The sequence below is a fragment of the Neofelis nebulosa genome, chromosome 7, assembly GCF_028018385.1.
Source record: "Neofelis nebulosa isolate mNeoNeb1 chromosome 7, mNeoNeb1.pri, whole genome shotgun sequence".
NCBI lineage: Eukaryota > Metazoa > Chordata > Mammalia > Carnivora > Felidae > Neofelis > Neofelis nebulosa.
In genome coordinates, this window is record NC_080788.1 from 120,666,168 (window position 1) to 120,692,533 (window position 26,366).

The 26,366-nt window shown below is 52.9% G+C and overlaps 1 protein-coding gene across 3 annotated transcripts in view; it reads right to left on the minus strand.

Moving 5' to 3' along the window:
* LTBP2 (latent transforming growth factor beta binding protein 2) overlaps window positions 1-26,366 on the minus strand; it is a 106,308-nt gene that overhangs the window by 74,248 nt on the left and 5,694 nt on the right. For all 3 annotated transcript variants that reach the window (XM_058739665.1, XM_058739664.1, XM_058739666.1), the window contains exons 2-3: window positions 23,365-23,435; window positions 8,595-8,844 (exon numbers count right to left, since the gene is read on the minus strand). In XM_058739665.1, the coding sequence (XP_058595648.1) occupies window positions 8,595-8,844; window positions 23,365-23,435 (321 nt within the window). The remainder of the gene's footprint in view (window positions 1-8,594; window positions 8,845-23,364; window positions 23,436-26,366) is intronic.

The following is a 26,366-nucleotide window of genomic DNA, read 5'->3' on the forward strand; positions in this document are numbered from 1 at the left end:
CCATTAGGAGAGAAGCATTGCCCTAGGCCCACCTTGGCTCCAGAGCCTCCAGGCCACGGGGCAGAGACAGGGCAGGTTCCCACCTGCTGGGAGGACTGGGAGATCTCCTTCCTGATCAATGACATGCTAGGGGATGGGCTGAGTGTCAGCTCAGAAGGGAACGGACGCAAGACCATCTTTCTTTGCTCCAGATAGCAAGAGGGGATGCATTGCAATAGGGGTGTTCATTCAGTAGCTATTTATTTATTGAGGGCTTACTATATACCAAGCACTGCTCTAGGATATCGGGATATGTCAGTTAACAAAGCAAGATCCTTGCCCTTGAGAAGCTCACATTGCAGCTGGGAAAAAACAGACGATAAATACTAAACATAACAAATAATTAGCTTAGAAAATAGAAAATAAAAAGTACTATGAAAATAAAAAGTAAATAAGATGAGAAGAGTCTCAGATTGGGGGTTTACAATATTAGGTGATAGGGAGCTAGGAGATGTCTCCCTCCCAGAAGAAACCAGGTCCAGGATTGCCACATACAGCTGCATGGGCTGTGCACTGCACAACTGTGGGGGAACCCGTCAGAGACACTGTGCTCTGTGCCGTGAAGTACATCCCCTGGTTTGTATCCAGTGGCTAAGATTAACCCTAAGGTGAAAAGTGGTCAGGAAGGGCCTCAATGAGGAGCTTCTCCTGAAAAGTAACCCATGCACAAATAGGAGACATAAGAAAATACCCAGCTCACTGTCAAGACTGGTAGTTAACAACATTAACCAGCATTTACAAAAAGCATTACGGTTCACAACGCAATCTTTTGCCCGCAATGTTCTTGTTAATCCTGACAACATCCCAGTGAGGAAAGAATTATTTGTTCCTATTTTGCAGATAGAGACAATAAGTCTTAGTGAAGTTAAGTGGCTAGCCCAAGCCACAAAGCTACTTAGTGTCCTTGCCAGAAAGAAAATTGGGTCTCCTGCTTCTAAGTCCTTTCAAAATAGTGTATCCAAGGTCCTCAGGGTTGGGGAAGTCCAGAAAAACCCCAGGGGGCAAGCTTGGGGCTCAATGTTAGAAAAACAAATCAGAAAAAAATAAGGCTAAAAAAAAAAAAAAAAAAAGGAAAGGAAAAAAGGAAAGATGACACTCAGTCCCCAGAGATCTCAAAAGCCTGACTCAGACAGGATTGTAGGGTTGAGTTAACCTAACAGGTCTGCCACTGCATGGCTGTGAGGAAGGGGTGACACAGCATGAAAGATGCAGGCTGCTTAACCCCACTGCAGCCTTGCCAAGGAGAACTTGAGGCCAGAATGTCACGGACAGCTAAGGTCTGCCCCAGGGAAGGCATCATGTATCCTTGTCATGATCTTGGAAATAGGTAAAAGGGGACTAAGCACATTTCACCATCTGGGACAGGAAATGACCAAGCTGGAGGCCAGAATCTGAGACCGTTAGCTCGACCTCAGAGAAGACCCACTCTATGTGTCTGATTTACAAATGTGGAAACTGAGGCCCCGGAGGGCAAAGGAGTTTTCCAAGGCCTTCTAGCATGAGTCAGTCCCTCATCATGTCCCAGGGGAATTGGAGAATGGTCTTGGGTCCAAGGGGCCTTGAATGAGGGAGGAGGGAGGGCAGAGGGTCATGTTGCCCAAAGGAGCCAGCAGAGGGCATGTGACAGCTTGTCAGAGCCCAGAGCAGAGGAGGGGAGTGGGTGGGAGGTGGCTGGAGCAGCAGGCAGGCTCAGGGGACCCTGGCAAGCCTTCAGAGTGGCCCAGAGTCAGGATCTCCTGGGTTCCCAGAACAGACCCCTAACCCAGCTGCCAAGCTTTGTCGTGCCTCAGTTTCCCTATCTGTAAGTCTAGACAGTGGGGTGGAGGAAAGCCCAGCCTGGCAAGTGGGATGTGTCACACTGATTTGTCATAGATAAGGTTATTTATTGGACCTCCCGTGTGCCAGGCACCCCACCGATCCCTCCACATACATTATTTCAATGGATTTTCTCAACCCTCCTATGAGATGGGCATCAGTTTTCCCATTTCAGAGCCAAAGAAACTGAGCTGCAGTGAAGTAAAGTGACTTGCATAACTAGTTTGTGAGGGCACCAGGGTTTCGGCTTGGCTCCAAAACCCAGCTCTCCCCTGAGACACACGTTGGCTGCTTCCTCGCACCTGCTCGGCTCCTTCCGTTCCCAGCTGCCCTCACCCCAGCTACCTAGTTTCTGGTTCTGGGTCATCAGTCTCCTCTTTGCCGTTCTGTCAAGCAGCGGGTGCCCGGGTCTCCCCTGCGGTGGCTCCTGGTGCAGTGATCTACTTGGGCAGAGAGCACCCCTTGGGAGCTGAGACGCTGCACCCACCAGAGGAGGCCCAGGCAAGGCCTGGGAGTGAAGGGGGAAGCACTCCCATGGGAAGCCTGTGGGCGCAGTCTCAGCACCAGCAGGTTAAAGGTCACAGGTCAGGAAGTGCCAAAGGGGGCCCAGGTAGAGAGGTGGGGGTTGAACAATTCGAGGGTCCTGCCCTGAGGAGGCGAGTCCTACAACCAACCACATGCACCCACACGTGCTCAGTGGCCTGGTTCTCACCGCTGAGGCTGGGCCTTCAGCAGGGGCTGGCTGGTACCTGCCCTTCCTCCCTCTCCCACAGGCAGAAGCCTGGAGAGGCCGGTCACAGGCCCGCATCTCAGGCCAGGCTGGGGGAGTGCAGACCAGTGACCTCACCTCTCTGAGCTTCGTCAACAGAACGGCACAGAGCTGTGACGGGTACATGAGATGACTGGGTGGAGACCTGAGCCTGTCCCTCAGCACGTGTTCACCTATCCCCATTCTGGGCCAGTTGTGTTCGGGTGCTGGAGGTGTGGCAGCAAGAACGCAGATAAAGCCCCCTGCCCTCCTGGACCTGGCCTTTTTACCGGGATAAGAAAAACAATAAGCCAAACAAATAAGTAAAACACAGAAGACATTAGTGCAGTGGAGCAAAATCTCTGGGGTTGGGGTAGGGAGGGAGGGTTAGGGAGGGTGCAGGTTTAAATCAGGTGAACAGAGGACCCCACTGAGAAGAGAAGGGCTGAAGGGGGAGGAAGCGAGCCATGTGAGGATCTAGAAGGAGTGTTTGATGTGGTTTGAATTGTACCCCTCACCAAATGTGCTGAAGTCCTAACCCTCATCCCATAATTGTGACCTTATTTGGATATGGGGTCTGTGCAGACGTAATCAGTTAGGTTTAGACGAGATTATACTGGATTAGGGCGCACCCTAAATTCAATGACTGGTGTCCTTATAAGAAGGACACCACACACACACACACACAGATCAGGCCATGTGGTAACAGAGGCAGAAATTAGTATGAGGCAGCTATAAGCCAAGGGACCCCAAGGATTGATGGGAGCCACCAGATGCTAGAAGAGAGGCATGGAACAGATTCTCTCTCAGAAGGAACAACCCTACTGACATCTTGACTTTGGATTTCTGCCCTGTTGAACTGGAAGAGAATAAATTTCTGTTGTTTTAAGCCACAAAGTTTGTAGTAATTTGTCATGGCCACTCTAGGAAATATTAACACGGTATCCCAAGGGGGTGGGGGGATAGCAAGTGCAAAGGCCCTGAGGTAGGTGCACCTCTGGCATATTTGAGGAATATGTCGCATTGGCCAATGCGACAGAAGCAGAGTGAATGAGAGTAATGGATGGTCAAACCTGACATCAGAGATGTCAGAAAGGTTTTGGGGGCCAAATCGTGTAGGGCTGCCCTGTGGCAAGCCCTTGAAAAGAGGAGTTGTTGCACTTCAGATGGAGGGTCCCAGCTGGAATGGGCTGCGGTGGGTGGGTTTGGTTGGCCCCCATGATCTTTGTCCCCTAGGGTTACACTTTTGAATACGTTACATTAAATGACAAAAGGAATGACACCCATATAACACTGTACGTTAACTACACTAGAATTAAAATTAAAAAAAAAAAACAAAACTAAATGGCAAAGAGAAATCATGGTAGCAGATGGAATTAAGGTTGCTAATCAGCTGACAAAACAGCTGGATTACCCAGGGGGGCCCAGTGTTTAAACGTGGAGGAAGGTAGCAGACAAATCAGTGAGAAAGAGTCAGCCAAAGAGGGAGGTAGAGGGGAGATTCAAAACGTGAAGAGTTCACGTGCCATTGCTGGTTTGTAAGATAGGAAGGTGGCCACAAGCCAAAGAGTGTAAATGGCTTCTATATGCTAAAAACGGCCCTCAAGTGACAGATAGCAAGAAACAGAGACTTCAGTCCCACAACTGCAAGGAACTAAATTCTGCCAACAACCCGAATGAGCAAGGAAATGGATTTTCCCCTAGAGCCTCCAGGAACTGAGCCCGCTGACACCTTGACTTTAGCCTGGTGAGACCGGAGTCAGATGTTTGACTTATAGAGCTGTAGGATAACGCATCTGCATTGTGTTAAGCTGCTGGCTTGTGACAATCTGTTATGGCAGCCGTAAGAAACTAACACAGTGGATTAAGACGTGGGGTGTGTGGACAGGAGATCCAGGAGAGGGAGACAGAGAGACAGAGAGAGACCGGGTTAGTAAAAAGAAGGCGAACTCTAGCTGCCTTCTGGGGGAGCAGCCAACGGACAGCCACTACCATGGGGCCCACAGCTTCCCAGACCTCTCCCCCGCCGACCCCTGCTTAGCACTGTCCTCCAGGCCTGTTGTTGCCCAAGGAGTGAGCAAGACTGCTTAGAATGTCCCCAGAGCCCAGCTTCTAGGTCCTTAGGTCAGGCTAAGGAGCAAACCCAATGGAGGTGCTGAGAAATGTGACACATTCTGAGAAATGTGACACCTCGCTCAGCCCCCTCTCCCATAGGGCTCCCCTCCTTACCATAAGGACGGTCCCGGTGGAAGAAACAAGCCAGCCAAACCCACTATGGGTGCTGCTGTGGGATCTGCTGGTCCCGGCTCCTCTGAGGCTGGCCTGGGCCTCTGGCTGCTCCCCAGAGCAGGTCTATGCACACATGCATGCACCCCACGTTCTGTCTGCTCTTTGCCACCCACGTCCCCACAGCAGAAAGAACCAGCCTGCTGATGGCTAACCTACACTGAGGACTAACTCTCAGGCACTCTACTAAGTGCTCTGCATACACGGTCTCATTTCGTCCTTTCTGCAATCCTATCAGGTGGGGACTATTGACTCAGATTACTTAGGATTCTTGCCTAATGTCACACAGCTGGTGAGTCGTAAAATCCAGAATTGGACTCCCCAGGATTGTCTGAGCCCAAAGCCCAGGCCGGACCCTCACTATTCAAGGTGTGGTCCATGGACCAGCGGCATCAGCATCACCTGAGGCCACGTTAGAGCTGCTTTCCCCAGACCTGCAGCATCAGCAGCTGCATGTTAACAAAGTTCCCAGGTGGTGCACCTGCCCGTTGCAGCCTGGGAAGCGTGGATGTAAAGCGCTCTTCCATGGCTGGCTGGTCTGTCCCAGGTGGTTGTAACCACCCCCGCCCCACCTCTTCAGGCCTGTCCCCAGCTGCCTGGCTCCTGCTCCCCAGGTGGGGCAGGCCCTCTGACCAGTCTTGGGGAAGGTCTCGGACCTGGGTCTCGGAGGGAGTCTCCAGGCCCCTGCAGCCGGCCCAGGCCACAGCTGGACGACTTCCATCCACGTCTGCCTCTGCATAGGGCGAGCTGCTGCTGCTGCTGCCCTAGACGTTCCCGGCCCCTCCCTTTCGACTTCCTTCGGGAACACACGTCTCTTGGCCTCTGTCTGGTGTTTTCCTGAAGGGGGTTTCCCGGACATCACCAATCCTTGCAGTGTCTCCCCTCCCCAGATATTTTGGGCCCCCCTCTCACTTCTAGAGTGCCCCCTGCCTCATGCCAGTCCCTCTATCTGGACACCAAGGGCCTGTGCAAGTTGCCATCAGGAAAGAGGCCAAAGGCTGCTTGGGGAACCTAGCCAAGCTCACAGGAAATGTCTGACACCACCAGGCAAGCGGGATTTGGCCTCTCAAAGCAAAACACAGCTGGGCCGACAGCGGGCCACTCGGACTTTCCCAGATTTCATGGCACTGAGGTCCCGGGGCAGAGACAGAGAGACTGGGCCGGCCTGGAGGCTGTAGCTCATTCACGACCACACGGTAGCCCCTGGCCAGGGAGGCTGTGAGGCTCGAAGAGGACGTCCCTGCCGTGGGCCATTGACCTCACTGTGGGCCCTCGCCCTCCACGGCCTCTCGCACACATGGATCCTTTGCTGGGGGATGGAAGGCTCGTGTAACCCAGCCTCCTCCTCTCCCCAGCACTGGGCCTCATCCGTCGATTCATTTCGCTCACATAAGTTGAGCACCTACAGCGAGCCAAGCATAGTATTGGGTATCAAGGACACATCCATAAGAGAGCAGGACACAGTCCCTACTCTCAGGGAGCTTCTGGTCTGGTGAGCAGATGAACGGACCGTCCCGAGGGAGAGTGTGAGGTGCTCCACCCGGAAGCACAGAGCCTCACCTCTTCCTGTACTCAGAGCATCACAGGGGCTGGTGTGTTGGTTCCAGGTACAAGGCGAGGAGCCAATGCTGGGTGGACGCTTTCTAGGTGACTCTTCAGTTTGGACCCAGTGAAGCAAATGTGGACTGAGCATTTTCTGTAAGTGAGGACTGTGGGAGGAGCTTTGCGGGAGATCCAAAGAAGGAGAGACAGAGTCACTGCCTTCCAGGGCCCAGGCCACACAGTCTGATTGCAGACAAAGGGCACAGATGCACAAGGGATGCGTTGCAGGGGGTCAGAGAGCTGGGCGGAAGTGATCAGAGGGCCTTTTGGAGAAAGTGGGACTGGGCCTTGAATAGCAGGGGCGGGATGGGCTGGCAAGATGGGGCAGGGGATGTTGAACAGCTCTGACGCCAGAGTACAACGGAGAGCATGGCAACTATCCCCCATCCCCGCTCGTGCGTAACAACAGGGATTCTGTGCATTATAAAATGAACGAGCCCTGCAAGCCAAAAGAGAGCTTGCTGGTGAATTCCAGGCTGGAAGGACTCTACTCCCATCCTGCTCTGGGCTGACTCTGGAGCTTGTACCTCTGGTGTTCTTCCAGATGCCTTCACACCAGGCCCACCTACCTTGCATCAACAGCTGGGACCAACCATAACAAGGCTCAGGCCCTGTCCACCTGCTCACAGCCACTCCCAGGTCATTCATTCTGCTTCCTATGTTGTCTACCTGGCCACTAGCTCTGCCCTTCTCTCTGCCCCCGCATCCCCAAGGCCTTGGCCAAAGGGTCTGGCTCTTCTGGTTTTGATTTGGATCTCCCTAGACCTCAGCCTGAGTCTATCCTTGTGCTCTTTGTGCTTCTGGCTGCCCTGGGAAACTACCTGCCTGGGTGGTTGGGGCTCTGGACCCCTACCTTACTGAGACCCTGGTTGCCTCCCCCTTCCGAGTTGCTGGACGATCTCAAGCTCCTTTCCTTTCTCTCCTGAGCTTTTCTGCTGGGGCCCTGATCTTGAGGTCAGCCTCCTCTCCCTGGTTCTCCTGGCCTCCCAGAGGACCACTCCTTTTTCCCCTTAGTTCAGCAAGACAAGGTTGCAACATTTCAGAAAGAACATCTTAAGTAGGAAGCGAATGGAAAAACAAGCCTGAAAAACCAAAAGGAAAACACAGCCCCCTAGAAATGGACCAGTTTACAGAGTTCAGATTTCCTGTCCAGAGCTAGAAAAAGTCTAGCCAGGTTGGCTGGTAAGCAGGCCAGGGAATCCTGCCCATGAACATTCCCCTCACCCCACATGCTCCTTTTCTTCCCCTTCAAGGAGAGAGGTTACTGCTGAGCAGTGAATGAACTGAAGGGTTTCTTCAGGCAGAGGGGTCCTTCCTGCATGGACCATAGGCAGGGCAGGAGGTGGAGGAGGAAAACATTTTTTTTTTTAATGTTTATTTATTTTTGAGAAAGAGAGACAGAGCGTGAGTGGGGGACGGGCAGAGAGAGAAGGAGACACGGAATCTGAAGAAGCAGGCTCCAGGCTCAGAGCTGTCAGCACAGAGCCCAACTTGGGGCTCCAACTCACAAACTGTGAGATCATGACCTGAGCCAAAGTTGGACGCTCAATCGACTGAGCCACCCAGATGCCCCAGAGGAAAACACTTATAAAGAGTTTACTATGTGGCAGCCACTGTTTTAAGCACTTTCTTTACATTAACTAACTTAATCCTTACAACCATTCCATGCTTGTGATTATCATCATTGTCCCCGCCTCACTGATGAGGAATCAGAGAGGTAAATAACTTGCCTAAGGCCACGCAGCCAGGAAGCGGCCACGCCAGGATTCGAAACAAGAGGGCCCGGGTACATGCCCTCCTCAGCTTTCTCCCAGGACTGGAGGGTAGAGACTCCACTTCCCACCTCTCCTGGCCACCCCAGCCTGAAAAAGCCTGTGCCAACCCCAACACCCACGTTTCTGCTCCCTGCACCTCTGGTCAGGGCAGGGAAAGGGGAAGAGAGCAGGGAGGAGGGAAGGAAGGATAACAACTCTGGTCTTCCCCACCGAGGCCTTCACCAAACAGTCCTAAGGAAGATATCCCGAGAGAGAGAGAGAGAGAGAGAGAGAGAGAGAGAGAGAGAGAGAGACTTGCCCCTGGACCCGAGGTCCCACTGAGGACTTACCTGGCTGGCGGCAGCTGCGAGGCCAGTGAGCGTGTTCTGGGTGTCGTGGTGCTTTCTCTGGCCGCACTGCTCCTGCGTGGGTTGGGTGACCCCTCGGCTGAGCGCCGGGGCGCTGGCCTCGAGTTCTGGGGGTCAAATTCTTCCTCAGGAATGACCTCCTCGCAGCGGGCTCCCCGGAAGCCGGAGCGGCACACACAGAGCTGGGGCCGGCTACAGGATCCCCGGTTCTGGCAGGGCGGCTGGCACACAGCTGGGAAGACAGGGAGAGGGATGAGGGCAGGGGCCCGGACGTCCTGACACTTTCCTGGCTGGTGCTGCTTGGGCTTCCCCACTCAAGCAGGGAGCCCAACTCTGGCCTCAGAAGGCTCCCTGGGCCCATTTGTCCCCGCCTCCCCCCTCCGGTCCCCAGGGTGAGGTTCCCCTGTCATCTCTGAACAGCCAAGCAGACACCGAATGGCCAAAGGTGTGAGGCACTTGACATTGTATGGTACATTTGTGCTCACTTCTGGTTGTCTGTCTCTCCTCCCAGACTGAAAGTCCCAGAGGGCAGATGTTTTGTTTTCTTCCCTCCGGCTGCCCCAGAACTTGGAATAGAGACTGTCACAGAGTAGATTCTCAATAAACAAACAAACAAACAATGAATGAATGAATGAGTTTCTTTCTTGGGAAAGGGCTCAACACTGGCCTGAAAGTCAAGGGGCGGGGGGAGGTTGAGTTGTTAGGGTTTTTCTGTCTTCCGTGAGCTACGTGATCTTGATCTCATTGAGCCCCAATTTCCTCATGAATCACATGAAGGGCAGCTGAGGAGGCTGGGGGCATCCTAAGGGTCTCTCAAAGACATCTTCAGCATTGATAGTCTTTCTTCTTCCTCTTTGGAGAGCATCTGCTCTCAAGCTCCTCACCTTCCTTAGCAAGTGGTAGAACTCCTGCCCGAAAGCAGGAAGAATTCTGGCTCCTGGGCCCTGGATCCAGCCTGGGGGCAAAGTGGGGCTGGACCGGGGCCCCTTCCTCTGAGCTGGTGCTGTGCAGCAGCCACTGGCCCCCCAGAGCCATGACTTTTCACTGCCCTTCATCACCTTGCCAAATCTGGAGTCCCCTCCAGTGACTAGCAGTCATAGGAGAGAGAGTCCCATGCAGAGGTACACATCGGGATGCGGGGCCCTGCATGGGGAACACGAACACAAAAGAACCCAGGAGAGCATGGTTAGGCTCATGTTGGATCCTCTAAACCCAAAGTCGCCTCTATCTGTCACTCATTCACTCAACAAATATTTGCTGAGCCCCTACTAGGCACCGGGGACAATGTCTTTGTCTACGTGGAGCCCACACTCCAGTGGGGGGGACCAACAGGAAATAAGAAAGTACCATAACATTGCTTCGGGCGGTATCTCAGGCTGTGAAGACAATTAAACAGGGCGATGCGGTGGCCCATGCGTGACTTTAGATGGGGAGATCAGGACAGGTCTCTCTGAAGAGCCGGCCACAACAGATACAAAGGAGGTGGATAGGCCAAGGTCTTCCAGGCAGACAGCCAGCCAGGCACATCCAAAGCTCTGGGGGCTGGCGGGAGCAGGGTACGTTCGAGAAAGTGCCAGAGGTCCAGGGAGGCTGGGGTCTGGTGATAGGGGAGAGCATGCAAGGTCAGGGAAATAGAGGCAGATCACGCAGACCCTCGTGGGCCTCAGTTATTCTAAGTGCATTAAAATACCAGGCACCACGACACAGATCCTGAGCCTGGGATTTCCTGAGCTGTACTCTTCTTTCTGAGAACAGGCCTGGAGTCCACACAAGGGGCCAGTCTGGATAAATCTCTCCAAAATTCCACTTGGCCCATGCCACCCCCCTCTCGGAGACACTCACTGGCTCCCGGGCGCCTCCAGAGATCAGCACTGAACACCTTCCCCGTCTGATCCCCCTCTAACAATCAATCCCTCTAAATTAATCCTCGGTGGCCAGACTGGCCTGTGGGTGTGGCTCTCTCTTCTTTCTGCCTCTGTGTGTACTGTGGTCCCTCCCTGGAACTCTTTCCAATTCCTCTCCACTTAACCTAAGTCCTACCGTTCCCTTAAGGCATCTTCCCCATCCCTGATGACCGCCTCGAGCTAGTGCACCCTCCTGTGAGCAGCTGGGACTGGCACTCACCGTGCACACCGCTCAGTGGGCATGCTGCCGTCAGCATGATGGGTGTTCACGTACGTGGCCCAATTCCCCATGGATTCCTGTGATCAGCTCCTGTGGCTGTCCCTTACACCTCTTTGCATCCTTAGCCCTAGTATATGCGCACCAATGACAGATTATTTTTTATTAAGGCAGCTACTATCTATTGAGTGTTTACACTATGCCAGGCACAGTACTTTGCATATACTATCTCATTTAACCCTAACAACAATCCTTTGCAGCAAGGGTGATTATGATGCTCATTTCACAGATAAGGCCTCAAGCTCAGAGGGGGTAAAAACTTGCCCGAGGTCACCCAGCTAGTCAGTGGTAGATCTAGGATTCGAATCCAGGTCTGTTTGACTGCAAAACCCAGGCTCTTTCCTCCCCACTGCTTCCTCCCTACCATTTCTGAACCTCTACCTGGAGCTGCTGATGAAATGAAGGGATCTGGTGGCTTCAAGTCAGCCACCGAATGCACCTTTGCAGGTGGTGGAGACTTCAGGACCCTGTCCCTCTCCAGAGCCCACACAGTAAATCTTAGATGATGATGGACCATGTTTACCAGTTCATGCATTCATCCAGTGAACATTCATAGAGGACTCACTAGGTGCGAGGCCTATGGCAGAAAGAACCAATCTCTCATGCATGAAGTGTATTGTTTCGTATGGAAGCCAGGAGATAGGTCATGTGATAAATGTCAGCCAGATCCTCGAACCCAGGCTGAGGCAAGGAGAAGGGAAAGTCACGGAAGGCTTCCTGGAGGAGGTGGTGCTGATCAGAGACACAAAGGATGTGTTGATCGGGCATCATGTCGGTCAAGGGCAATCTGCCTACTCAGGAGAGAGTGGGGAAATACAGGTCTTACTTCAGGATTCCAACCATGAGCTGAATCCTGTTGCCAGAGCATTTCCTGACTGCCTCAGCATCACTTCCTGGAAGGCCCCTGGCCTCCAGATAAACAGACCATGTCAGAAGATTGACCCTGAGCGCTTCCCCAAACACACACTGCCACAGTGGCAAGATTTGGGCCTATCTCCTGGCTGCCACTCTGGGGACTTGGCCCCCACCTGACCACCCACCAGGCCCCATCACCACCACCCCAGAGACCAGCCAGGCAGCCAAACCAAGGTCAGTGAACACTGCGGAAGCAGGTTTGTCCAGGGCAGGTCTTGGCCCTGCTTTAGTTTTGAGAGGAAGTAAAAAGGGAAGGCCTGAGTGTTTTCCCATGAACACCGCAGGGCGCCTAGTCTCTCGGACCATCTCCCTGCCGGCTGTGACCAAAGCCTGGCCTGGGTGAGAGGAGTGTCACACAGCCTGTCCCAAACCCAGTCTCCCTTCCACCTCTGAGTGGGCAGTCCTTGCCTTAAGACAGCTTTTCAAAACCAGTCTGGCTTCTGTCCTTCTCCTCTTGGGCCCCAGGATGGCCCATCCTTGACTTTAATAATAAGATCTTTCACACTCTAGAAACCCCAGACCTGAAATCCTGCAGGCCTCCCTGTCTCACTTTTATTTTGATTCACTCACTTCTGGTTCTGCCTTATTTGCTACTCTATTCCATCAACAATTGGTGGGCACCCTCCCTTGGCCAGACTGGCTGCCGGGGGGTGGGGGGGTGGTGCACAAAGACAACAAAGCTGGTTCCCGCGTGGAGGAAGCTCTGCCCAAGGGTGGGTTCTCACAACCACAGAAGCCCCTTGCCAGGCAGGGCATTAGGTCCTCACTGAGGACCAGGGTTGGCCAACCTCGGCTGGTACAATGAACAGCTTATTGAAAATGGGTGGTTGAGGGAAACCATAAAAACAGCACTTATGGATGGATGGATGGAATACCATGGTAAATAAAAGCTCTAAAAGGCTTCCAAGCCAGCCAGGTTGGTTGGCAGAAAAAAACCTGCTGGGGAAGATAACCTCTCTGGATCAACCATTTACGAAACTGCACAGAGGCCCAGATTTGCCAGGTGTCAGGGTTTTGGAGGTTTTGAGCCAGCTCTCACTGACATGATCTGCACCCTCTCTTGAGTTGTTTTACGTGTTTCAGCAAGATGCAGGGAACTACCTGACCTCCTCACTAAAGGGGTCACGCTTCTGTTCTGAGCGGGTCATTGCCTTATGGGACTGGAGCTGAAACTCCTCTCTTCTCTCTCACTACCCCCAAAGTCACCCCCAAATGGTTCAAAGTGGTGGTTCCTAGTGCCCATCTGTCAAGAGCACATTCTTATGACCGTTTTCTACTGGTCTGCCATAAAATAAAGAAAATAAAAAAGTTGCCCCGAGTTTTTTTATAATGCTGTTTTCCCATTTAAAAAGTGTCTTTTATTTTGAGATAATGTCTTTCCTACTTTTTTTTTTGGTACTCTCTTTATTTATTTATTATTTATATATTTAAAAAAAATTTTTTTATTAAAGTTTTCATTTTATTTCTCAGAGTGCAAGCGGGGGAGGGGCAGAGAGAGGGGGAGACACAGAATCTGAAGCAGGCCCCAGGCTCTGAGCTGTCAGCACAGAACCTGACGTGGGGCCCGAACCCATGAACTGTGAAATCATGACCTGAGCCGAAGTCAGACGCTTAACCGACTGAGCCACCCAGGAGCCCCTTTAATTAATTTATTTTTTAAACGTTTGTTTATTTTTGAGAGAGCGCAAGCAGAGGAAGGGGCAGAGAGAGGGGCACAGAAGATTTGAAGCGGGTTCTGCACTGACAGGCTGACAGCAGAGAGCCCGATGTGGGGCTCGAACTCACCAACCAGGCAATCGTGACCTGAGCTGATGTCGGACGCTCAACCAACTGAGCCACCCCGGAGGTACCCCTTGATGTTCTTTTTAAATTAAAAGTGATGGCAAATGGTAGTTTGTATTTCTTTTTTTTTTTTTTTATTAATTTTTTTTTTAACGTTTATTTATTTTTGAGACAGAGAGAGACAGAGCATGAACGGGGGAGGGTCAGAGAGAGAGGGAGACGCAGAATCAGAAGCAGGCTCCAGGCTCTGAGCCATCAGCACAGAGCCTGACGCGGGGCTCGAACTCACAGACCGCGAGATCATGACCTGAGCCGAAGTCGGACGCTTAACCGACTGAGCCACCCAGGTGCCCCGGTAGTTTGTATTTCTAACATCCTCACGTGGCAAAATGAGAAGTTGGCTACTGTACTTCGGTACCTATGAGGTTTTCGGATATTTTACTGGTGCATGAAATCCAGAAGTTTGGGACCCTTCGGCAAGAGTGGTCATGTGTCCTTTTGTTGAAAGGAGACTGAAGCAAAACGTTCCTGTCAAATGAACACAGGTTTCAAAGCTGAAGGATCAGAAAGGAAATCATCCCTGTCAGAACGGCCGATGGCAGGGCCTGCTGCATAAAGCAGAAAAGGAAATGCCAAGGGCCCCGGGGCAGGCAGCTTCATGCAGTTTTGCGAGAATTTTAGGAGAGAAAACTCCCAGCCGTGGCCAGCCGGGAAGTCTTTATGTTTTGTTCTTGGAGCCTCCTCTCTCCCACTTTTCCACAGGAGCAGAGATCATGCTTTATACTTGAGAAATTAACCAGGATGGGGTACATGGCTTTCGTGAGTATTCATTGATTATTGGTAAAAAGGTTGTCAATCATGATGCCACGAAGGGCACAGCCAGCACCCCCCACCCCCACCCAGAAGCCAGCTTCCTCAGACAACCAGCAAGCAAGGCTGTTTCAGCCTCCCCAGTGCTCACTCCCCAATGCCAGTCCTTAGCCATTCATAATTTGGGCTTCTCCTGAACCCTTGCTTTTCCACACTCTCCTGGCACTCTCTTCCTCACTGAGGATTGGACATGTGGAAAGTTTCAACTTTGGGAGTTCAGCTCTGTGCAGTTAGCAGGATGCCGAAAGAGAGGGGAATAAAAAGAAAACTCCTGAAATTGCTTTGAAAGTAAGAAATAGAAGGCATCGTTCCCTCCAACCCCCATCTTCTGGCTGTGCCCCTTCTCCCTTCACTCCACTCCAGAACAGTCGAGCTGAGGTTTGCTCAGATTTTCCACACAAACCCCTGCCTCTGGGAGGAGACCAAACTCAGAATGGGCAGGCCCGGGGGGATTCTGGAAATAGCTCTCGCCGTGTGGCCTTACTCCTGCTCTGAGCCTCTGATCAGCTACTTGGTAGCAGAAAGAACATGAGGCTGGGAGTCAGAAGGGTTTGGTTTGACCCCGGCTCAGCCACATCCCTGCTGTGTGACCTTGGACTCGTCTCATCTCAGCGAGATGCCTCAACCGGTGCCTCAGTGATCTCTTCTATAAAAGGGGGCTGATAATTCCTGCCTCAAAGAGTCATGTGAGTCTCAAGAGAGATCGTGGGTGTGGAGGGGCACTGCACTCTCTACAGCTGTGCGACGCAACAGTCTAATGCTGCAGCCACAAGCTGTATGAGGTTATTTAACATGAAATTGATTAAAATCAAATAAAATGTAAAATTCAGTTCCTCAGTCACAGAAGCCACAGTTCTGGTGCCTCTTGTCTGGGAGATGAGCCTTGGCTGCAGGTCAGACTCTGGGCCCAGCACCCCCTCACCTGAAGCTCAGTTGCTCCCCAGATTAAACCTCCATTTTCCCTAAAATCCGTGTCAGTGGGACACAAAGAACCTACCCACTAAATTACCGATCCCTCCCTCAGGACAGGGCCCTGTCCCCTTCTACATCCAGAGGCCTTTGCAGACAGGACAGTCTCCTCCCCACCCTCAGTGTTTATCTCAGCCCTGCCCTGGGCACCCCAACTTAGGCCCTCACCCAGAGGTTTTGGTTGGCCCTGGAATTCTCTTACAGGGGGTGGGGTGTCCACTACGGCTTGAGCAGTTTCTGCATAGCCTTGACCTTTGCTTTCCACAGAAAGGGACTTTGATTGTTAGAGATCTCTGAGGCAAGGAAATGCCCGTCGGGTCCCCAGACGACTTCAGAGTCCACCTAGGCCCTGTCCATACCCGAGCTCTGCCCGGCGGCTGTGTCTCCAGGCCCCAATCTGGGCCCTGAGACCCCAGGCTGTGGGAAAAGTCAGGTCCTCAAGGACTTGCCCGGCTCCCGCCGCAGCTGTTCTCGGGACGGCTGGAAACAGCACTGGGGCTCAGGGGCCAGCCAAGCACCCGGCTCCAAAATAGCAGTTGTGTTCACATAAAAGCCTCTAATGAGAGAAAGATGCCGTTCTTGGCCCCTCGTGTGCTCTCTGCAGACGCCGTCTGGCAGGCCAAGCGGGCCTCTACCGTTTGGCGGCCAGAGGGGAGGAAGGGGAGGTGTGAGTCAGACCTTGGCCCCCAGCCCCTCGGCATGGACCGCCCTGCTAATTGCATTAACAAATGCCACAACGCTGGGCCAGTCAGGGGCAGGAGGCCAAGGGCAGAGAGCAGGCCCAATTCCCACCGGCTCCAGCAGGCATGAGGAGGGAGACCACTGGGCAGGGCTCACGGCCCAGGGCTCAGGCCTGGGTTTGTCTCCAGCTCCTGCGCCAAAGCAGAAGAGTTACCCCACTATCCCTGCAGCCCCGGGGCCTTGTCTGAGAACAGGCAGGGTTTGGAGGTGTCAGTGCCAGAGGGGCCTCTGGAGAGGAGAGAAGGATGGGATGGGGCCCCAGGACAACCTCCAACAGGGATGAGCCCAGGAACCAGCCTTTTCCAGGGGAGTAGCTTCGGGGCATGGAAGAGAGTTCTGTGGTTGACATGAAGCCCACCACGCTGTTCTCCAGGAGCACCAGATCCCTGCCCAGGACCCAGGAGGATCAGGAGGCAGGGGAATACACCACTCCTGCTTACAATTCAGCCAAGGTCACGGCAGAAGCACAGAGGGGAGAACAACCCTGCAGTCTGAGACCTGTGTTCAGATTCTGTGGGACTTTAGCTCACCTCTGTGAGCCTCAGTGTCATCTAGAAAATGGTCACGCATCCAACATTTACTATTTACCTAGGATGGTAAGCAGGACAGACATTGTCCTTTCCTTCATGGAGCTTCCAACTTAGAGAGTCGCAAAACAAATAAACACATAAATAGGAAAACCCAAATCAAGGTATGAGTCATGGAGGGGAAAAAGTCAAGGGGGCTAGGATCCAGAATAACAAGGCTGGTGTGGGCAAGCCCTGACGGAAGGGTTAGGGGAGCTCCTCTGAGGAGAGGCACTTGAAACAGAGATGGGAAAGATGACAAGGAGCTGGCTGCATAGAGAGAGAAGGAAAAGCAAACAGAGCAGCATGTGCAACAGCCTGGAGGATGTGTCTTCCAGGAAACCAGGCTGGATTCGGTGAGCCGGGGGAGTTCTGGGAGACGAGGCTGGGTACGCCGCGGCAGGAAGGAGTGCACAGAGATGTGTTATGATATGGTTTATGGAGAAAGACCCAGAGAGTGGGGAGAGCAGCCAGCAGGCTGCGGCAGTCACCCAGGAGCCCATACTGGCTCCTTAGACTGGAGAGGCAGCAGGGGCAGCAGGGAGAAGCAGACAGGCCCCCGAGGGATTTAGGAAGTGAAACAAAGAGGGCTCAGTGAGGGGTGTCCCGGATGGCCCCCAGATATCTGACTCGAGCATTCAGGTAGATGTGGATGGCTTTAAACAGGGTGGGGTAACACCTGGGCAGGAGAGCTGGCAGAGGGAGTGAAACGAAGAGCTCCTTTAGGACCAATAGAGGGTGGGGATGTCTGGAGAATATCAAGAACAGATGTTGAGTAGGCATCACGACGAAGGAGTCTGGAGGTCAGAAAAGAGGTCTGGCTGAAGCCGTCTATATAAATCTGGGTGTCGTCAGCCCAGAGATAATGCTTCCATCCATGGGGATACGTGAGATCATTCTGGGAGCGGTACAGCGAGAAGGAAGTGGACCCAGGACTCAGTCCTGGGGAACCCAATGTTTAGTCACTGGGTAGAGGACAAGCCACAGCCAGGGACAGAAGAGGGAGCACAGCAGAGAACACACGATGACCACTCACAGGGTCAAGGGGGTGAAATGTTTAGTGTGGTCCCTGGCTATAACGGAACATGGCTGCTATTATTGCTGTGTGTTTGTTGACAGTTAAGAGTGCCTACTAGGGCTCAATAATGGGGGACGACTAATGCTTGGGTTGGCTCCCATGGCCTCCCTCTTTGTGGGGGAGATTTCGAAGATCTGTGGAAAGTCTTGGGGAATCCCAGCATTAAGATGGGCGCCTGGCTGGCTCAGTCAGTTGGGCGTCCAACTTCCACCTAGGTCATGATCCTACAGCTTGCGGGTTCGAGACCTGTGTCAGGCTCTGTGCTGACAGCCCAGAGCCTGGAGCCTGCTTCCGGTTCTGTGTCTCCCTCTCTCTCCATCCTGCCCCCACTCGCCCTCTGTCTCTCTCTCTAAAATGCATAAACATTAAAAAAAATTTTCTAATAAAAAAAAGAAAAAGAAAAGGAGACTCCAGCCAAGGAGGTGAGAAGAGGCAGCTGGGGATGGCAGAAGGAAGCTACCAGGCCACCCATGTGATCCTTCACCTACTCAGTCCTTTACCACCCGTGGACCAGGTAGACACTTCACTGATATCAACAGGACACAACACCTGGCTTCATGATCCCTGGGTAAGAACATCTCCTAAATACTCCTTTGAGCAAAGAGCCTTGGGGGCACATACCTGCCCACCAGGAAATCCTAAGGTACCCGTATATGCTCGGGGGGAGAGACGATGGTCTCTTGCTAGGATTGCACCTTCATGTTAATCCACTGAAGTTGTGCGATTATTCCCCTTGGCCACTTCTCACCTTGCTCTCCTCCACTCCCCGCCAACCACTGAGTCTCAGAGGATGGTTCTTCCAGAGACAAGCCACACAGAGGCTCAAAGTTGGCTCCTGGAAGCTCCTAACCAGTCAGTGAAGATCCCACCCGTGCTGTGACTCTTTTCCCTAATGTTTGTTCGGCACTTACCATTATGAGGCCCTGGGCTAACTTCTTTACACATGCCACTCCTCTTCATTCTTATAACTACTACGGGTGCCATTCTTATCCCTGTTTGGCACGTGGAAAAACTTGAGGCTGAGAGCAGTCAGCACAATCCTGGGATGGGCCCTGTATCATTCAGTACATGCTGACTGAGCCTTTTTATACCATGTCCAATGAGCACCTGCCACTGTGCTGCACGCCGAGGGCCTCGAGACACAATCCCTTCTCTCGACGTCAAGGCCAAACACGCACGGAGCACAGGGAACATGCCAGGCCTTGAGCTAAACGTTCAACCTGAGTTATCTCATTTGTCTCTTACAACTCTGTGAGGCAGGGACTACTATTAGTCGCATTTTACAGGTGAGGAAACTGAGGCACAGAGAGCTTACGCATCTCACCCACGGTCACATAGCTAAGTGGCAGAGCTTGCATTTAAACCCAGGTAGTCAGCACAATCTCTTGGATGTGGATTAAGATGACAGCCAAACTTACCAAGTGCCAGGCTCCCTGCACAGACTTGTCATTTATCAGGACCAAGAATCCTGTCCCTCCAGAGCCAGGCTACCTGGATTCACAGCCAGGCCCTGCCGATTCCTAGGTGCATGGCTTAGGGGAACAGTTAGCCTCATTTGTAAAGGGACAGAAAGATCAAATCGAACTTATAGGATTGTGAGGATTAAAAACGAACAACATACGAACAGTACCTGAAATATGGTAATAGCTACAGACTGTTATTATTGTTAATCCTCAAAAACAGCACTGTAGAGATGGTTGCACCCATTTTACAGATGAGGCTTTATGGTAGAAGAGGGCCAGTCACTTGCCTGAAGACGCAGGGCCGGGATTCAAATCCACGACTCCTTGGATTTGGCACCAGAATCCAAAGCACACGCTCTCAACCTTGAACCTTACTGCTTAGTGGTGGTGACGGTGGGCTAACCCACCTAGCCCCCTCAACAGCTACAGGGACTCCTTCTGCCCTCCCCAGAAGAGTCCCAGCCTCTGTGCATCTAGGCTGAGAAAATAATGAGAAATCAAAGTATTCTTCAAAGCTTCTTTCCCCGCATGAGCCTTCAGAAGCCCCCAAAGCTTGTGTGTGTGTTGGGGTGGTGATGGGGGTGAGCCAGTTTGGAAAGGCTGGACAGTCTTCCAAATGCCCCAGCTATAAACAGGATCCAGTCAGCCCACACTCTACGGTGCTTCCCCTCAGGAAGGACTTCAGGCAGGCCCCCGTCAGCTGCCTCCACAAATACATAAACACATAAATCCTGGGGCAGAGCTGGCAAAGCCACAAACGGGAAGGCAGAGACCAAGAGCAGAAGAAGAGATTAGAGCCCAACTCTCGACCCTGCCAAGGTGGAGTGAGGAGCTGGGATTCGAACAATGGCTGCCTACAGACGCAGTGGCTCCCTGAGGTCCAGACACTGGACAGGGAGGAAGGAAGGGGCCGGGCGGCTGGACCGGTATGTCACAGCCACCGAGGATTCTGCGAGAGGAGGTGAGAGGGGACCAGGGTGTGGCCCAGCGGGCAAGGGCCATCCCTCCCTGTGCATGGGCAGTGGGTTGGACCCACAGATATCTGGGAGAGACCGGGGGACAGACTGAGTCTCCATAGGGTCCTGGGACTAGACTTCATTCTTGGAAGTGACGGAAGTCCTCCTCGTCTGCCTCCCTCTCCTGCTGGCCAAGGAGGCACCCCACATGTGTGAAAGTGCTAGGGAAGAGTCCCGAGCATTCTCCAGCATTGGTACCTTGGCTCCAGCCAGGAGGGCAGCTGTGGGGAAGGGAGAGGAAGATACTAACCAACAGGGGGAGGCAGGAGAGAGCCAGCTGACAGGGTGTGGTGCCAAGAGCCCCACATTCTACAGAGCCAACACCCCACCGCCCACGTGGTTCTCGTTAGGCTCTTTAGCAGCAAAACAGCAACAAGCAAACAGTACAAGGCCCAGCTAACCAGCACACAGACCTTCGGTGGGCAAGCCAACCTCCAGTTGGGAAAGGCCCCCTGGCGATTCCTCCAGGAGAGCTGCCAGCTGCGTGCCAGGGTCAAGGGGGGATGACCAGGGGAACAGCAGGGCGAGGGGACCCGGAGAGAAATATGGGGGCTGAGGACTCCCAGGGTGGACTGGGGATATGTCAGCATGCCGGCGCATCTCCCGGCTGGGGACAATTGCACGCACGCGTGTTGGGTCTGACAATCTGCAGACTCCCCCAACTTTTGAGTTTCCAGAGTCAACACTCCAGCTGGGTGGAGACTGACGCTGGAAAATCATGAACAAGCTAGGAAACTGAGAACCTCCAGGGCTGGAGGCCCTGAGCAAGGCCCATGCCCAGACCCCTCAGGTAGCAGATGAGAAGCCCACCCCCTCTGAAAGCCACCCCGCTCCAGCTTCGACTCAACTCTCAACAATACTCTCTGCCGAGCTCCCTAGAACATATCAACCCTCCTCCCCGTCCCTAATCCAGAATCCCTCCCCAGTCCTCCAGAGGGCCCCAAGGCACTGATATTCAAAGTGTGGTCCCTGAACCACCAGCAGCACCTGGGAGTTTGCTAGAAACTCAGACTCTCCAGCCCCTTCCCCACACCTGCTGAGTCAGAATCTGTACTTCAGTAAGATCCCAGAGGAGTCATGGGAACATCCCAGATTTGAGTTAGGGCCCCCAAGGCAAATCGTCCTCTGACTGACTAAACTCTGTTCAGTGGTCTTCAGCCCTGGTGAGAATTGCCCTAGGGTTGTTTTAAAAATATACCAGTGCCCAGGCCCTAGCTTCTAACTCCAAATCTTCTGCTGAGCATAAAGGCACCTGGCTACCCACATCCCTTGTCTCCTCTGCCCAGTGGTGTGGCTGATGTTGAGGCTCAGATCCTCCCCCAGTGAGCCTGTGACCTTACGCAAGCCACCCGAGGCATAATGACTTCATCTTATAGTTCTGAAGGAAAAGTGTCTTTCCCCCAACTCTGCCACCAGCCACAGAGGGCCTGTCCTCTGAGAGCCCCACTAATCCAGGCTCCCTGAAAAGAAAAGAATTTTCAGGTGAAAGTTCTGCTTTGCTGTTTGTTTTTGAGCTTGGGGTTTTGGTCTATCTGGAGACCCTTAGAGAGACCCAAGCTTCTGCCTGAGCTTTGCTGTCAGGCTAGGAGAGGGTCAGGGCCATGGAGTTTGAGGCAGAACCAGGAGCTTGGGGAGCCAGTAGGTCCATCTCCACAGAAACAGATGCATGCCCATTTTGTCCCCTGTCATCCCCATCTCGAGAGAGATGAGGGCATCCATCAGGGCTGGGAACGCCACAGGTTTGGTCAAATACCCAGACCATTAGCTGTGAAACCCTCGCGCTGAAAAGGGCCTGGGGCTTGTCATTGGGCAGGAAGGGGTTCTGCTGAGAATGAATCTCTGTATCCAGGCTTAGGGCCTGGGAGAAGGTAATGGCAGGAAGAGACAAGTGAGGCCCCTGGGCCAACCAGGCCTGGGGAGCTGATGAGTGCTCACAAGGAGCCCTGGGGTGTGAAGGAGAAAGATCCAAGGGGCTCTCTGGAGCCCCCATATGTTTTCACCTGTGAGGATTCCAAATTCCAGAAGGCCCGGCCTCAGCTGTGTCGGGAGGGAACAACCCCCCCACAGAGAAGAGTATGGGGTTCTAAAGTCAAAATGCCTGGATCCAGTCCCAGATCTAGTGCTTGGAGTCGTGTAACCTTGGCCATGTTTCCTAATCAACCCAAGACTCAGCCTCCTTGCCCATAAGTGGGAATGGTCAGTAAATACCCACTTTACAGGATTATTGAGAGTCTTGATAATGTACATGAAGGGCTTAGCACAGTGTTAGGCCCACAGTGAATGCTCAGCTCTTAGCTAGTAGGAATAGCAGTAGTGATCCCAGTTCACAAGTGTACAAAGTGAGGCCCACAAAGATAAGGTAAGATAAGACATCTGGCAGCAGGGTCTAGTGATTAAGAAGAGGGACGCCCCGGAGTCAGGTCACTTGAGATCAAACCCCGCCATTTCCAGGCCAAGTGACCCGGAACGTGCTTGTGACCTGCTTGTGCCTCAGTTTCCTTATTTGCCAAATGGAGAGTAGTACTCCCTGCCCCCCTGGCCATATAAAGTGTAGCTTGCACAAAGCGAGTCCTGTGTAGGGATTGGCTCTTGTCGTTGTCACCGCCTCTACACCACGAAGCCTCTCCGAGAGGCTTAGGCATGGACCCCTGGCTCTTTCTGCCTGGCTCCCTGGTTTCCATGTAACTAAGATGACTCTTCTCTCTTTTCTCTCATCGGGGCCAGCCTGCCAGCTTCAGAGCAGTCTCAAAAGGCTCTCCAGACGTGGGATCAGAGCCTCATCTGACAGCCTCATCCTGGCAGACGCCTGACAGAGGCCAGGACCAGCAGGGCCAGGGGCCATGGCAGGGTGGATTCCCATGGCACACAATGTGAATGGTGTCCCTAGAAATGTGGGACGCGGAGACTCTGGGGCCAGGCATGTTTTGCAGACTACAGGGGCATGTGGGCACCTAAGGGACCCCGTGGATGGGGCAAGTGGGGCACCAACACAGTGGGGCAGCAGGAAGGGAATGCAGGAAGCTTTAAAAAACATAATCGGGGGATTTTCTCCGAGAAGTTGTTCCAGCTGGAGGCCTTTTTAAAATCTCCTCCCTTCCACCATAGGCCCCTGGCCTGGCCAACCTCAAGGGAGGGAGGGGGGAGAAGGGTGAAGGCGGCGGAGGCACTCACGTTTGATACAGTGGTTGGTGCTGTTCGCAGTCGTCCATCCTGGGCAGCACTGTCCCCCGCAGACGTTCCTCCTGCCGGATCAGCAAAACGGGGTCAGCACAGGGTGCTCAGAGTGGTACTATTCACAGGGCTGCTTTGGTGGTGCCGCCCTCTACTGGCAGGGCCTGGGGGAACACTGCCAGGCTGGCCACTGTCCCCCTTCTCTGGGGAGTCCACATGGCCCAGCGGTAAGCACTTTGACATCCTGCAGATCTAACACTGATTCCTAACTGCCATTCTCTGAGTGATCTTGAGAAAGTCCACTCCCTCCATCAGGATGATGGACATAATAATACCTGCCTTACTGGGTGGTTGTCATGATTAAACGAGAGAGAGAGGGAGAGAGAGAGAGAGAGATACAGTACCTAACACAAAGAAGTCACTCTCCTGGGACTATAATGAGTGATCATGCAGATGATGAAAAAAGCAAGTTCAAGAAAGTTTAAGTCACTTGCTGAGGCTAAACAATGAGTAAGTGCCAAAGCCAAATGCAAACTTGAGTTGGCCCGTCTCTAAGTCATGCTCCGACCCCACACTGCCTCTCACCAAACGAAACACCATGGTCCTTTGCCCAACAAATGCTGACCATGTAGGGGAAGCTGGAAAACACATGTAAAACAGTCTTAAGGACCTACATATGCGTCACCTGCCCACACATGCACATGGGGAGAAGCCTGCCCCTGGCAGGCCAGTGGGTGTGCAGTGGGGACAGAGGGACCTGGGGTTATAGAATTTCTATCGAGGAGGGGCTTGAGGTGGTGAGCTGGTAAGAAAATGAAACTGTGTACTTGGGTTAAGCTGCCTCTGCATAGTGAGCACACTTTTTCTTTGGGCAGGCTGATAGAACTTACTCCATGGGGGATAGTCCTTCCCCAGCTACTCCTTGGTTCTCGCACTGAGGGCATCCGCAGGAGACACTGGTCTATACTGATCGCTGGGGCACTTACCCAGCTCACTCGCACTCTGCTTTCAGGTGTGTGATCAGACCCCTGTAGCCCCAGCAGGTTTCACTAGCCCCCACTCTTCGTCTGAAGACTCAAATGCCCAGACCTGGGTGACTTCTCTAGAAGGACTCTTCCTGGAGAAGGCTTCTGAGGGCCTTGGCCCTGGCTTCATGGGCCCCATTACTGGCATCAGAAATGGTCTACTGCGCACTCACTGAAACAGGATGAGTGGGGCAGCAGAGCACGAGCTGGAGAATCAGGGCGAAGGACAGGGAAGGGGCCTGTTCCTGTGACCTCTGTGGCCAGGGGAGTAAGCATCTGGTCTCGCTTATGAATTTATTTGACATTTCAACGGACCCCAAAGCTTGTGTGGTTTTTGCAGTCTTACAAAACATTCAAAATGAATTCCTGCAGCTTGGAAAAGCTGATGCCCATTTCTAGCCCTTTGGCCCAAAGTTGTGGGGAGCTGCCTCCCAGGGAGCTCCCAGAATATCCTCCCAGCCAAAAGCTGTGCCATTCTGGCCACCTTGTAGCCTCTCTGGACCACTGCCTTCAGCAGCTTCCTGGCTCTATGAGAACCTCCTCCCCATCAGGGTCCAAGTCACTGGGTTCTGAGGAAGGGGCTGGTCCTCATACCCAGGCTTTCTGAGTGTGCACGCCGGTGGAAGGGGTGGATATTTTACCCACCCATTTGTAAGTCACTCGTAAGTGACCAGTCCTCACAGGGGCCTAGGGGTCTTTGAAAGGAAACAGTCTGCATCCCCTGGGAGTTTCCTAAGAACTCAGGTCTGTTAGAGCTCAGACAGCACAGACTGAGGGGCCCACTTGGCTAGGAGGTCATGGCATGGAGCCCAGCCCAAGGAGGCCCCCTGAGCCAGCTGTCACCCCCAAAGCCCTCAGGACAGCTTTGCAGCTGAGTATAGGAGGTAGCAGCCAGCTCTGCCCTGCCTGCTAGTGGTAGACTACAGTGAAGCCTGGTCAGAATCAAAGACTGCCAGGCAGAGGGGGCCAGAATGGGGCTGGAAGGGCACTCAAGAGGGATTTGGGTACTCAATGGAGGACTCTGAGAGTTCCTTCTAGGCCAGTATCAGAATCTTGTGTAGAGGCCCAGGGAGGTGGGAAATGACCACTCAGCAGGCTCTGGCTAGCTGGAGGGAGCAAGTGTTTGACTAGCTGGGGCATATATGACCCAGGGATTCTGACTCCCTGGAAGGTCATTTGAGCCCAACCTTCCAGGTGACACCTCTCAGCAAACATCAACTCAGTATCCAGCATCATTGTCCAGCCCTTGGGGACACATCTGGCTAACAGCCTGGGACAGCTGCTGTTCCACCTAGGACTAACGTGGTCACGTTGGTACTTTGTTAAAAACCTCACAAGGCTCTCCATTGGCCTCTCATGAAGCTGGCCAGACCCCCACCTGCCTGTGCAGTCTAATTGCCCCCATCACCCCTCCCTTGTCTCCATGACCGTCCACAACCAAAGCTATGATCCTCCAAGGCTGCAAAATGTGTTGTCCCTGAATTGCACCACATAGGATCACATTTTGATGCCTTTGCTTAAACTGCTCTCTATCTAGAATGCCTTCCTTCTCTTTGCTGATTGAAACCCTTTGCATACTCCAAGACTTCCAGATCGAATGTTACCTCCTTTGTGTGAACCTCCCCTGATATACACTCAGCCTTTCCCATTCCCCATCCACTGCATTCATTTAGAACGGATTGTCTCAGGACCTGGGTGGCTCAGTCGTTTGAGTGTCCAACTTCTGCTCAGGTCATGATCTTGCATTTTGTGGGTTCGAGACCCGCATGGGGCTCTGTGCTGACAGCTCAGAGTCTGGAGCCTGCTTTGGATTCTGTGTCTCCCTCTCTCTTTGCCCCTCCCTTGCTCATGCTCTGTCTCTGTCTCTCTATTGAAAATAAACAAACATTAAAAAAATTTTTTTAAAGATTTAGAACTGATGTCTTGGGTTATTGGTAATATGTGTCTCCATCTTGACTATCTGGAGAAGTCTTTCTT